The 14,971-nt window shown below is 42.5% G+C and overlaps 1 protein-coding gene across 3 annotated transcripts in view; it reads right to left on the bottom strand.

Annotated features, from left to right (window-relative positions):
- The window catches only part of LOC144173861 (multidrug resistance-associated protein 1-like), a 120,377-nt gene that overhangs the window by 81,370 nt on the left and 24,036 nt on the right, over positions 1-14,971 (bottom strand). For all 3 annotated transcript variants that reach the window (XM_077702141.1, XM_077702140.1, XM_077702142.1), the window contains exons 6-8: positions 8,962-9,081; positions 5,730-5,791; positions 3,547-3,675 (exon numbers count right to left, since the gene is read on the bottom strand). In XM_077702141.1, the coding sequence (XP_077558267.1) occupies positions 3,547-3,675; positions 5,730-5,791; positions 8,962-9,081 (311 nt within the window). The remainder of the gene's footprint in view (positions 1-3,546; positions 3,676-5,729; positions 5,792-8,961; positions 9,082-14,971) is intronic.

Genomic DNA, 14,971 nt, shown 5'->3' with positions numbered 1-14,971 from the left:
ACCTCATCTAATTTATGCACCAAAGCTATAATCAAGCTTGGTGCACAAGTACACTCGGCTATGACAAGGTCAAAACAAAAATTAGTTTGTAGCTATCTTGTGTAGTTTCCAAGTTACGAGTGCATTTTATTAGTTCAACCCTTGAACTAATCAAGCTTAACTTTCTGTAAATTCTTGTGGCACAATATTCAGAAATTTTTTCAGGGTTTTGCAGCAGCTGTAAGCACATACTAATCAGCACACGCACATTGTTTTACTCACTGGGCAGGGCACGAGAGTTATGCCATTTTTGTTGATGCTTACCAAGGCTACAGAAATAAACAGCTTTACTGCACACAGTACACCTTCGTGAATACAGTGGCACAACAAGTTATTAAAGAAATGCAAGCTTTATTAGCTCTTTTTTAATGGCTGAGCAAATTAGCAGGATGCATTCATAACTTGAAAACTATACAAAATGGATTCTGTTTTGACTGTCATTGTGAACTGCACTTGCCCGCCAAGTTTGATTATTAAATTTGAAGAATAAATAGCAAACTTATCTTTAACTGCCATGTTCCCCCTTCAAAATACCTTGAGGGCAGCGCACAAGTATGTTCCAGTCACAAGACAGCCGCAGTGAAACAGCGTGTCAAGCTTGACGTGAATTGCACCTAACCATGCTAGATTAGGCAGTTCCTTTCTGTGCCTGTTCAACGACCCCTCAGTCCTAATTATATTAAGCTACATGCGTAGCAAGGGCCTTGGTTCCAGTGGCCTTGGTGCCATACGTAGCATGAGAGTTTCCCACCAGCCAACCCAGGCTGTAGACGCTGAAATCATGGCCCAGGGGATAAAGAAAGAAAACCTTCACAAAGATTAGTTGGAGTAGTACCGGCTACCACCCCCAAGCTTAGGATACAGTTACATCAGCATAAATATCTGAGAAAGTCCCAGACAATGCAGTGGCCCACAAAGCAGAGTTTGCAAGGGATTAGACACGTAATACAAAGGTTGTGGGTGCGGTTTGCACTCTGGGTGCACGTTTATTTGTCTTTCCCAAATATTCCAAAAAAATTTATATTTCTTGCAGAAAAAAACAAATGACAAACTACTTCCTCTTTCGCCCTATTTCGGGTTCTCAACTGCTGGATTTTGTTTCTGTGTGTCCGTATGTATATATTAATGTAATAGTTGATGTCAGCAAGTATGGCATACTCCTCCCCTGCTCCCGCGGCCGTGATGACGGATATCGAGGTCTGAGTCCAGCGGCTTGAGCGAGCGACAGGAGCCACTGTCTCCCCGCGAGCGATAGTCGTGTTGTCTGGTGTATGCACTGTATCTGCCAGGCAATAAAGCCTCACTTTGGATTGCCGGAGCCTGTCTACCGCATGTGAGTACCCGAACCTGTGCGTGAGTCTTCGGATTCCGCAGGGCTAGTGTACGGCGCGTAGCGTTCTCTAGCAAAGCTAGCCGGGGTCCTCTGCTATCCCGTACGTTAGCCCACAATATTAATGTAATAGTTGATGTCAGCAAGTATGGCATACTCAAGCTAATTAAGACTGCGATTTATTCATGGCAAGGGCAGTGCCAGGAGGTCAATAACTGTTTACTCTGCCTCTATTTAGAGAGGTAAGATATGCTGCCACTCAAACTGAAGGGGCCTTCATACGCAACACTATTATGATGAGAACACTAGCCGCAAAGCACAGCATTCAAACCTGTCACACGCACATTTAAAAAGCCACAATGCCCCCCCTTAACTCTTTCGCTACCGCCGGAAAATTGACTAATTTTATGGGTCCAAGAAAACATTTTTTTCCTGCTAAAAAATTGGTTAGGCACTAATTTCAGGAGCACAAAATGCAGATTATTTAACGGCATTTCCCATAATACCGGTTTTTTAAAGGTTTTTATATATCATAGTTATAAAAAAAATATCAAAACCAAAATTTTTGTCATGTTGTCGAAAAAAATGATAAAAAATGAGTTGTGTATATCAAACCACCGGTAGTAGAAAAAAATTAGAATATACATTTTGTAGGAAAACATTTCAAAAACACGCCCTAGAAAAAATGTCGACTTGCGCGGAACAGTTTGTCAGATATAAAAAAAAAAAATGTTAGCATGCACGGTGCTCGTGTCATGCGGTGAAGCCCAACCTCCAATTCAAAATGTGCAATTTCGGGTGGTTTCCTGGAATAAATCTGGCGGTTTGTCATTATCAGAGGCACCAATTTGCCCCCACATAATGTACAAACATCTTGTCAATGGCTGAATTTGCATTTACAGCGGGCACAATATTTGGGACAACCACGCGATGTGGAAAAAAACATGCATGAAGTTGAAAACGGAACGCCGTTGCTGATGCTTGTTGTCGTTCACGGTCAGTTATCTCTCAAAACATAAAGCTGAGCTTTATTATCATCTTCTTACTCGCAATTGTAGCCTTGCTCGCAAAAATGGGGTACGATGAGATAGAATCGTGCCCTGCGATCTTTGGCCGAGTAGCAGTTGCGCGCTGAAAAAGATCAGCACAACGAGCCTCCTCTATTGCAGCGCCACCTAACATTTTTCAAATGAAACAGTACAAAAACTTGTCAGAGACTTCGTCCGAATAGACACTTCAACTAAGCAGCAACATTAGACACCCGGATATACCCTCGCATGGAAACGAAACTGGAAGGCGAACAGCTGGCAGTGTAAGGCCGGTTGGAAGCGCTGTCCTCGGCGGAACAGATATCGGGCGACTGGGTGTGACCTTTTGACTTCGATCTGAAGTTCTTATCGCAGAAATCGGGTTAGGGTGGGGGGAAATCAGGAGCGCCGTGCTTTGTTCCAGGATCAGTCGCGGATGCTTCAGGCGCCATGGCAGGTAGCCTTGAAGTTGGGTAACTGCGTAGTAGCGCTAAATATGAATTTCGCGATGCACAAACGAAACCGAAACTGTTGTAAACTGTTTGCGAATGGTCCTGGGGTAAGTAGAACTACCACAGTACTTAGAACAACGTGCGCAAAGGCAATAAAACTGCTTAAAATCATAAAGTAGCTTTGCAACCAGGCACTGCTTGACATTTTCAGCCGATTTCTGGGGTTATTACTGTCAGAGCGCGAACCTGACGATTGAAAATCGTTTGCTAGTTCCCCATTCATGCCCTGATAGCAAAAAACAAGCGCTGGTGCAGAGTAATTACGAGTTGCATGCATTCTTCGTTGGTAGCCGTGACGCGCGATGACCACGCCCCTTTTCCACACCCAGGTGATTCAAAAGCGTGTCAAAAATCACGTTTCCATTGCAAAAATGAAAACAAAACTGATTTTAAAAGGCCATTTTCTGATCTAACTCTTTACAGCTTTACTTGTTCGAGAAACGCCTGGAACGCTATGAAAAGGCACTCCCAAAAGTATCGCGATTTTGATAGGCGCGGTAGCGAAAGAGTTAAGTGCGATAACTCGACACAAGGAAGTGCGCATCATTGTGCAGCGGATGCCAGCAGCAAAAGCAGCAATGAGCTGTGGGAAACTGTGAACTCTGAAGATTGCAGAACAACGGGAAGGCGCTCTTACTGGAGTTGTCGTGGTTTCCGATAAGCAGCTCGGTGGAATGCCCGGAACACCGTGGAGCAGCTCAAGTCAGAGCAAAGTCCGTGCAATGTGGACAGATCCAGTTTGTCGTAGTAGCCCAGCTTAATGATCCTAAAACATGAAGGCACAGCTTGTAAAGTGCTTTACAACTTGCCTGTGAAAATAGACCTTTTTGTTATTGTTTTACCAGCCTTTAGCAAATGAGGCATTTTTTTTGGAAATGAGCCAGATCCACCTAACGCACATTTGAGAAACAAGCAGAAGTTTGTTACATGGACCTAAATGCAACACTTTCAAAACTACTATTATATGATACAGTTTATATGTTAGCTAGACGAAGTTTATGGCCACAAGCAATTAGAAGTTATGCCGTAAATTTGAGCAATCTTGGTGTGATAAGTTTGGATTTGGCTAATATTGATTTGAAACACCCAAGTTGATGCAGCCTTCTTATGAAAACTTTATTGACTTTCAAGCATGGTGCGATGAAGTTTTGGTGGAAAAGGCATTAAACACATGCAACAGGTCCTCAAGAACAGTAGAAGTGTGCGTGGAGGAGCAGATGAGTCCTCTTCACACCACTAGCAGATCTTTTCAAATTCTTCCCGAGGATAATTTTCTTTGGCACGTCTGAAGGCACCCACGCAGTGAGTAAGCTCTTCATTGCCTTGCCACGAATTTCCAAAACGCCTCACAAGAAGGCTGCTCATATCTTCTTCTTCACCTCCATGAAGTGGTCCGTAGTCTCAGAGGGGGGAGGTCTGCCAGGGCTTGTAAGTGGCAGCTATTTAGGTAAGTACTAAAGTAATGAATATGGGAGTACAAAAAATAAATATAACCAGAATAATTTCGTAGGGACGGGTGAGACGCAATAAAATCATTGTTTCATTTCATTTCGGCCTCAGTTCCATTTTGTTCAATTCGTCTTCCTTTGACTTCATCATTGACGTCTGGGGACAGATCTTCTGCCGATCTCCTAATTGCCATCTGAATTCGTAATAAGCCAGATCCGAAAAGTGGAAAAAAGAAACTTACGAAAACACCCACGAAACAGTCTGAACAGTCAAGCCAGGAGCAAACTCCCATTGGGCAAATGAATTCGGCTTGTTTTTATCGGTGAAACAGCAGGATCTGGCTCATTTTCGATATGACCTCCGTACACGTTTTCAGGGCGTTATCTCAACTATTTTCTTGCCACCCCTTTTTTAGGGGAAAGTTGCAGACTTTTTCTTGTCACTGGAGTTTTATTCGATTTAGTTTCAGTTTCTGGGCCTGGCTAACCTTTCACTGTTTACATAAATATTACTGCCTTTGGCATCAGTCTAAATCTAGAGTATTCAAGTGCTTCAACATGGTCACTGTGTAGTTGCAAACGATGTGTTCAAAATAAAAAATGCCACAAGCAGAAACTTGTGCTTTGCAAAACATTTTTTGCCTTCAAAACAATAGAGCAAAATTCACAGTGTGAACACTGCACCTTTATGCTTCCCAAGGCCATGTAGTTTTATCTACAAGCCAAGCTGCATGCACAAACAACGCATTGTGCTAGCCTGCAAAAGCACTGCATGCAGATTCTCAATCCCCTCTTGCATGGATGAACCCATGCGAACGGTTTTGAATTATGGTTGAATTATGCCCTGTGGTCTACTCATGACAGTGAAGAAAGCAACCAATGGAATATGCTCGATGCATACGTAACCCACGAAGTTCCGAGGGGAATCAGGGGTCACAGCTAGGTGAATAAAAAAAACTTTCCTCAGTACTTGCATCAACATAATAACCCACAAAATGCCAATTAAGATTTTTAACGAAGACATTTTTCATGCTGATTATGGCATACAAGACAATTCAGTTATTAACATGATCTAAGTATACCATAGAAACAGAATTACACATCACAGCTTCACACGAACCAACTTCAGAGGATTTCAGGAACGCCGCTTTAACTAAAACGTTAGTTCAAGTAAAGCTATAAATATAATGCTACAATTCAGTCTCCCACACATGTTCCAAATTACATTGACAAATATTTCACTTCCAACACTGGGGGCACATAAAACTTTGTTTTTTACGTTTTAAAGCAGCAAGAAATCCCACTTCACATTTCAGCACAGCCAGGCCCATCTACGCTTTGTTTTAACAGAAAAAACGTGTCCAGCACTCACCTCCACATGTAAGCGAAAAATATCCTCGGAATAATGGTCCACTCATTGAGGGCACAGTAAGGCTGTACGAGTACAAAAGAACAATAACTTTGGCACAGGCAGCATGACATGTAGAAAAACAAGCATTGGCTAAAAAAGCTACATCCTAGAACAAATATCCACAATAACAGCCACAACAGGAAAGGAGCCAAGGTATATGCCCAGGGTTCTCAGAGGCCTTGCTTTCAGTAAACGCGACTTCATAAAATCCTAAATTCCTGCAAATGATAATGAGTGCGGATAAAAAAAAAATGCACAATTTTCACCACGAAGTTAACACTGCAGTACGTTAGTTAGGCGTTGCGCTCAGCACCACTGCTAGTGCAGAGATCTGGCTTTTTCTTTCATGATGACTTTGTGTGTTAACCAGCAACATTCCACACAGGTTACTCAGAGTTCAGCTTCTCAATAATTTGACCAGGAAATAGCTAAGAACGCATGGGTAAAACTACATTCAAAAATAATACCTAAAAAAAATATATCTATTTGGAGGTGCGGTGCAGAATTATAACCCAAACTTGGTTCAATCCAACTGACTACGTAACAGTTGAAACAACCCTTGAAAGGTATGTTGTTCATGTGGCCTGCTTTGTGCATGTTTTGGTTACAGTGCAGATTACCACCACCCACCCTCCCCGTGTACACAGTCTTCTTTACACAGACCGGGCAGCTGGACGGGTGGCGCCACCACTCAGCGCTACCCTCGTTACTGGAATGGGCCGGCGCATTTAGCTAGGCAGCTTGCTATTGTTTTTGTCATGTTTGCTTCAGTGCTTTAATGTCTTGGTGGTGTTGTGAGAAGGTATGTGCGGTGGAACAAAGTCTAGGCAGATGAGTTGAGTTCTTAGATGCATTAACAACTACATTAAACTTGTCCGATGCTTCTAAGGTTGGGTATGGGCCTTATTAGTGTGGGCGCTTTTAGCAGCGCTGTACGCCTGGCTCCCCCCGATTTGAGTATGAATAAAATTATTAGTATTAGTATTAATTTCTACGTGTTCAAATTATTTTTACTGATATCAATACCGTAGTCACTAAGCACGTACGAGTTTGATTACCGTGTGGCCGTGGAAACATCGCGGCAGTTTACAATTTCTTTCTGTAACAGTAAGCTTTGTGCCTTCTCTTTCCACGATTCCCAGCATGGGAGCCTGGTAGCTGAAGTGGAACTCCCATGTTTGTAGTGGTCATTTTACCGAGAGCCAAAGTAATCAAGCACCCAACAGCCCAAGCTGCAAACACTCGCCGCTCACCTGCCCATTTTACCACCAGTGTGGAATAAACGCTGGCACCGGTTAAAAAATGTGGCACAGTGTTGACGTCAGCCTGTGCTTTTAATGCGTTCTTAGCTGAGCACCTCAGCGTGAACCGTGTGATGCCTTGTCAATACATTTACATTTATTGTTATGAGAGTAAGCGTTTCCCTACGCCTCATCTGCACACGTTTTGGCAAGATGGAAGCCGCCATTTCAGGCAGACAGCGCGTCGCGCGAGTCGTGACCTATTCAAGACCCCATGCCACGCGCCGAAGAGGCTCGCCGTGAACGTGTGCGGGGTGCAGGGGAAGGAGGCCCAGTTGGTCGCCCTCCTTCGCGCTGCCTTCTCTCCTTCCGAGCCAACGAGCGGCACGAGCATTCTGCCAAGACTCTGCTCGGAGACTCAGACCTGACCGGTCGCAAGGGAAGCCCCTCTTCCCACAGCTGCACCGGCTTGAGCGAGTGAACAGAGCCCTTGTATCCCCATGAGCGACGGTCATGCTGTCTGGTATGTACCCTGAACTTGCCATGCAATAAAGCATTACTTGGATTGATGGACTCTGTCTACCGAAAGCTAGTACTCGAACCCTTGAGCGACTCTTCAGATTCCGCTGGGGCTAGTGTACTTTCTCTAGAACTTTCTCTGGGCTACTTCTGCGAGGCTAGAACTTTCTCTAGCGAAGCTAGCCGGGGTCCTCTGTTATCCATATGTTAGCCCACATGTTATAAGACTAAATGTAAATCATTGAAAGAAAAAAAAAAAACAGATATATAATCAAATGGAACAAAAGTCTCCCAGTTCAGTTGGTGACAGCCAAATCTGCCAAATCTGGCAATTGATGAAATTAACGTGTATTCCGATCCCACGCTCTCACATGATTAGCTGTCTGGGCTTAGGAACTTAATGCTTCTCAAAAATTCAAGGTTGCTGAAATGGAAAAACTGCATAAGAATTTTTTCGCATTAACAGACAATTCTCAAAATTTCTGCAATTTTTTACACCCTGGGCTTCGTTTGGTCCTACAACTTGTGACAGCAGTTTCAGTGCAGCGCATGCGACACAGTTTCTGTTTATGCAAGCGCAGATGGCAGCTTGTGGTAAAATGCGGCCGCAGCGTTCCGTTGAGAAACTGAAGGCAGGTTTTTGGCACCCTCCCACCTCTCGCCCTTCAGTAATTGTTTTTCTGGAAAAAACCATTACCCAACTAGCCAGCAATCAAGTCTTATCACACGCATAAAGCAATGCTTTCCTGTGTCAGCAAATAACTTTGTACTATCGTGCAGTATTTTGTTGAAGAAACAATTCCCGGTGGCTGTTGTAAATGTATTTCTGCGAAATTAACGACATTTCTACCTTAATTCATGAAGTTACGTAGCGTAGCCCTTTCTTAGAAGGCACCCCCAGACTTTGTCTTTCGCTCGTGCACGACGCCGTTTATTCATGAACTGCCAAAGGCGAGCGCCGCAGCACGCTTGAATCGGCTGCCCATGCCGGCTTGGCAGGAGCGTTTACCTGCAATATATTCCTCGATGCGCCAAACTGCACGCAGGCAACAACAGTGCATGAAAAATTTGCACGAAGGAATGGATTTGCACTTCTAGCTCGACTTCCGGTTTGGCGCATTAGCACCATCTGCGGTTCGCAATTACTGAGTACGGGCGTAAATCATGCACGTGGCATGCCTTGTAAAGGTTTCAAGATTTACCGATCGGAAAAAGCCCTCGTGGTTGCCTCACGCTTGGCAAGCCGTGCCTCAGCAGAGGGCCAGAAAGCCAGGCACAAGTACGCCCCGCTCACCGCCACCAGCCTTCCCCTGTTACCCTGTTAAGCGGTTCGCCACAGGTGGCACTGTTTGCTGAAGCGACAGCGGAGCCACACAACGGTCCCTGCACTATGTGTTAGATCCCGTAACACACCAAGAGCAGAGCACGCTCACCGTGTTTGCATCAAGGGCCGTATAGGTAGGAGGCTTTTCAGACAGGCTGGACAACACTAGCTGCACTATTGTCAATGGAACAAGACAGAAGTTGCAGAAAACACCAATGTTTTGCTGGTTCTGCAAAGAAAAAAAAGACAAGAAAAAGAAGGATGAAACTTGCAAGACTAGGTCAGTTGCATAAATGAGCTCAGATCATCACGGGGTTTCTTGAAGAACCTATGACAAACTTAGCTTATCCGACTCCTAGTGAACAAGCACCAAAACTAAGTTCCTTGGCACTGAAAGTGAACGCTCAGAATTCGCACATAAATTATAAGCATGAAATAAGGATATAAAGCATATTCATAGATATTTTTGTGAACAAGCCTTAACTTATTTTTTTAAATTTTTTTTCTGTTCACTGGTTGGTGCCTTCCAGCCTATTCACGATATAAAATACTTAGTTACGGTGGTGTTACTTCAGAGTGCTTAACAAGCTATACAGAAAGCTGACAGTGACAACAAAGCTCTATTTAAGGTCATTCGTAACAGTTAAAAAACAAGGTTTCGTAGCAGGCACTTCATAGTTTAGAGCAGGCTATCTTAAATTCTTGCCAAGTCAGTTTTGGTCTAAAAACCATGGAAACCTTGCTGTTTTTTCAACTAACTCGTGCCTAAAAGTGTAAACATCAAGAATAGTGATTAAAAAAATCATCTTGAAACACAGCACATGATCTATAATTGTACACACAAGTGAAACTAAAGTTTCTAAATAAGATTCTAGCAGGGTGAACATTTTTTTTAAACAGTACAACTACTGGCACTTCTCAAGGTTTCTTATGAAGCTCCTTTGCAAGCCCCTGGCCACTCTACACGTAGAGGGTTCATGCCCTACTGCTCCGCACCTCTCCGATTTACAGTAGGTGTGTGCAAATATCTAATTTGGGGCATTGAATCAAATAATGACTAGTAGAAATGTTTTCAAATAATGAACAAACATTTTTCTTCTGCTCTGCATAGGGCTCCCGAAAAATAGCCGCAGGAAGAAACTTATGCAACCAGGACTTAATGCATCGGAGTGTTTATGTACTAGTGCCTGATGAGGAAACGGTACAAAAGAATCGAACAGAAATTTGTCATCGTCGGCGCAGAGTATAAACAGCGGCCCGCAACGGTTCCACTTCAGTGGGCATGGCAAAGTGAACCAAACAGCAACGCTGACCATGTCCGTCCCTTTCGTTATCCAGGTTAGTAACGAATGTAGCTCGGTACGATCAAGTAATAGGTTTCTTGTTGTTGTGCCTTGCCCACACACTTGCTTATGCATTATGTACGACTGTTTCCATGTCTGCAAGCTGATTCTTTGCGGAGACGTTGAAACAAATCCCGGTCCCGATGTACAAGAAATGCTCGTCAAAGTCTTGGAGCAACAGGGTGTAATCTTGAAAAATTTAATTGAGTTGAAGAGCGAACAGACGTCCCAAAAGAATTCGCTTACGTTTATAGCCGGTAAAATTTCTGACCTCGAAAATCTTGCCACAGTGATGACCCATTCAACTAGCAAAATTGATCAGGTTGATTCAAATTTAAACCAACTAAAATCTTCCAAAGCTGACACGTCAGAAAAGCTTGTCGATATCAGAGACCGTAGCCGCCGTACCAATCTTGTCATATATGGCCTCGCGGAAAAAGTAAATGAAACAGAAGAGGACTTAAAGAATGAGGTAGTGAACGAACTGTTTGGCAAAAAACTTTAAGTTAAGTGCACTTCAATAGGCCGCATACACAGACTTGGAAGAAAAGCTGGCAACCGTCCCGTAATATTGTACCTCCAGGATTATAATGAGAAGCAAGAAATACAAAAGAACGCGAAGAAGCTTAAAGGTTCTGATGTTTTCCTTCAAAACGATTACTCTCGCTGCACGCTCCGTAGGCGTAAGCTGCTGTGGGACAGTGCCAAGATAGATAAAGCGAATGGAAAGAAACCGTATCTCCTGCACGATAAGCTGCGGATCGATGACGACACGTATATGTGGGACGACAGCAGTAACAGGCGCGTGAAAGTTCAAACTATCAATCCTCCTGATTTAGCAACTACATTGCAGCCCGAAGAAACACCATGACCGAATGCTTGTCTGCTAAATAAAACCTTGCTCCTTATTAATATCAACGTCCGAAGCATTCTTAATAAAACGATTGAACTCGAATATACACTGTTAACATACTGTCCCCACATCACCGTAGTCACGGAAACTTGGCTTCACGAAGGAATCGATGATACAGAAATTGTTCCTCAAAATTTTAAAATATATAGGAGAGATAGGTCGACACGTGGAGGAGGCGTCGCTGTCATTTTTAGCGCCCACGTAACCGTTACCCCTTTACAACAAATAGAAGAGCACGAAAGCTTATGTCTGAAATTAAACATCTTTGGAAATTCCTTTACTTTAGTTGCCGTTTACCGCCCTCCTTCTGATGGCGATTTCCTGAGCAAACTCTACAACTTTTCATTTCATTTCATTTCATTTATTAGTTCCTTAAGGGCCCGAAGGCATTACATAAGGGGGGGCAAATACATATAGGTAAGACAACAAAAAAGAAAGAAAAAAATAGTGACTGTAATGCATCAGTCAGCACAACTAGCACCAACAACAAAAAAGCAGATCACAGAAAACTAATACCAAATTACCAAATACACATGTTCAGTTATAAGACATAAAAGCACAGAAAAATGAAAGACAAGCATGAACAATTGTGCAGGTTCCAAGTAGTAAGGATCTATGTTATGAATCAGCATTGATGTTCGGAGTGGTGATAATGGTCGTCCAATTTGTTTCGAAAAGATGCGCGGTTAGTGCATGATACTATATTGTCGGGTAGCGAATTCCAAAGGGTTATTGCATTGGGAAAGAATGAACTTGTGAATGCCGATGTTCGACCGGGTAAGTGTGCTATTGGCTGTGTGTGATTTAGGCGCGCTGACGTGCGGTGGGCTGGTTTTAACAATTCATGCCTGGATTTTGGATGATAGTAGGCCCCATGAAGTAGGCATAAACGTGCGATATGACGGCGCGATACAAGTGACGGAAGGGAAATGGACTGTTTTAAAGATGTGACGCTGGCACCAGAGGAGTATTGGGAGGTGATAAAGCGAGCTGCGCGATTTTGTATGGATTCTAGGTTAAATACTCTGAAATATTCTGTCAAATACTCTGAAAGCCGCCTTATAACTGCTGGGGATTTTAATCTACCGAACATTAATTGGTCCAAATTAAGTTCCTCATCTTGAAGTGATCAGATTATCTTTGATATGATGTTAGCGTGTGATCTGGACCAAGCAGTGAGCGTGCCAACACGCATACAGGAGCAGACAGCATCGATTCTTGACCTTGTGTTCCATAGCAAATGCCTTTCTGATGTACATGTATCTGTTGATGATGGTCTGTCTGACCACAAGCTGGTTCTTTTTACATGTCGTGTAGTCAATCAACCTGAACAAATGCCTGTAAAACAAAGAGTATTTAAAAGTTTTTGTAAAGCAAATGATGAATCAATTCTCGATTACCTTGATTTAGCCTTTGATCACTTTACCAGTGTTGATGTCAACTGCCTTTGGAGTACTTTCCGGTCACTCTGTTGCTATTGCCTCGAAACTTTCACCCCAAACAAACCTAAAAAGCAACCCTCCAAAAATCCCTGGATAACAAGAGAAATTATTCATATAGCACGGAAAATTAAGCGCATGAGAAAACGAAAGTCACAAGGTCCCTTTTTCCAAAAATTAAAAGGAACCCTTTCTGAAAAAATACGGTCTAGCAAGCACACTTTCTATTAAGTAAAATTACCGCAATTCCTTAAGAGCGATCCCGCCAAGTTTTGGAGCCACATAAAGACTAATAAACAAAAAAATGCAAACTGCATTTTGCTCGGCAATCAAATTATTCGAGATGAGAAAGAAATAGCGACAGAATTCAACCGGTACTTTCACTCCGTCTTTTCAAACCCATGCGTGTTCAATAATGCCAGTGGAAGCTGCGCAGAAATCGATCCTGACTTCATAACATTCGAGGGTATATTTTCTATGCTTCTGAACATTAAAACAAAATCTTCTTGTGGTCTGGACAACATACCAAATGTATTTTTACACCGCTACGCAGAATCTCTTTCCCGCTTTCTTGTCATCATATTTCGCTTATCCTTATCAGAAGGCATTGTACCCGCAGACTGGCGTATCGCTCGAGTAATACCCGTACTTAAAAAAGGAAATAATCTCCTCGTAACCAATTACAGACTCATATCCCTTACAAGCACGTGTTGTAAACTGCTGGAACCCAATCTCAAATTACATGATCAATTTTTTAGACGCGCAAAATGTTATGTCGCCATTCCAACACGGTTTCCGTAAAGGTCTCTCTACAACTACCCAATTAATTTCCTGTGTCCATTCATTCTCCTCGGTTCTAGATAAATCAGGCCAAACCGAGGTAATTTTCCTTGACTTCATCAAGGCATTTCATTCGATACCGCACTCCAAACTAATTCACAAACTTAATTTGACTGGTTTTCCCTCTACTATTGTTATATGGGTTGCATCGTATTTAACTTCACGTACGCAGTTTGTTGACATAAACGGTGTTTATTCTAACCCTCTCCCTGTTAACTCCGGTGTTCCCCAGGGAAGTGTCCTTGGGCCTCTACTTTTTCTTATTTATATTAATTATATTACAACATGTGCTAAACAAGGTGTCGAAATCCGTTTATTTGCTGATGACTGTCTTTTATTCCGTTCAACTTCTTAAATGACCAGATAATGCTTGCCCAATCTGTCGAAGCCATAACTGCGTGGTGTGATTGCTGGGGAATGAATGTAAACCCTCACAAAACTATGTTCATGCGCATCACTAACAGGAAACAGCCATTTATTTACCCGTACAATATAAAAGGAACCCCCATTTTACTAACAGAAAGTTACAAATATCTCGGCGTAACAATCAATAGCAAACTAACTTGGTCTTCCCACATTAAAAAGATTTGTTCATCCGCATGTAGGAAATTAGGCATGTTAAGGCATAAACTCAAAAGTTGTCCCCCCAATACTAAACTGCTCGCGTACAATACAATAATCAGGTCTGGTTTGGAATATGCATGTGAGGTGTGGGATCCGCATACTAAAAAAGATATTAACAATCTAGAGAAAATCTAAAGATTAGCCGTCCGTTTCATTTTCAACCGCTTTCGCCAGTCGGATTCCCCAACTGAACTAATGAATGATAACAAAATTCAAACCTTAGAATATCGCCAGAAAACAGCAAGACTAAAACTTCTTTTCTATCTATCCAGCAAAAAATGTGTAGACCTATCAAACATTGTTACTCCGTTATCTTCGCGTCCAACAAGACGCTATAATTTCCAAAACTTCACTCCTATCTTTGCTCGAACTAACAATTTCAAATACTCTTTCTTCCCTCGCACAATAACAGAATGGAACGAACTACCACATCACATTTTTTAATCTGGAAACGTGTTACGGTGTATTGAAAGTTTTTGTGAAGTGTGACTTAGATCTTGTACCATAATACGTTGCATATGTGCCTGTTAGTTTGTGCCTCCTCTGTATTGTTTCCTTTTTTTTTTGTCATGTTTCTTGTATTGTACCACCCTCACTCCTGCCTGGGCCATTCTTGGCCTGCAGTATTTTCTAAATAAATAAATAAATAAATAAATAAATAAACGCCTTGTCATTAAGAAATGTCGGTTCCCCGTCATGCTGTGAATGCAGTGCGGATCGCTGCAGTCACTGAAATTAGAAACAGGCTTGTTTTCTTTGCTAGTCGCACTCTAGATTCCTCCCTCATGACCCTATATTGACAGCAAACTTTTTTGGCGTATAAATTTTCCACAAGTAGCATTCCAGTTCATCAAATAGACACCCGAGTTTACATACACCTGCTTCACACAAAGCTTCGCATAGCTTTGACATTGTCCGAAAAAGCCAAGCCAAAGGGGAATGCACACGGTGAAGATTGAA

This window comes from Haemaphysalis longicornis, unplaced genomic scaffold (assembly GCF_048455015.1).
Source record: "Haemaphysalis longicornis isolate Haplotype H1 unplaced genomic scaffold, Haemaphysalis longicornis Haplotype H1 scaffold_3, whole genome shotgun sequence".
NCBI lineage: Eukaryota > Metazoa > Arthropoda > Arachnida > Ixodida > Ixodidae > Haemaphysalis > Haemaphysalis longicornis.
Note: the sequence above shows the minus strand (reverse complement) of the source record. Positions and strands in the feature narration are given on the sequence as shown.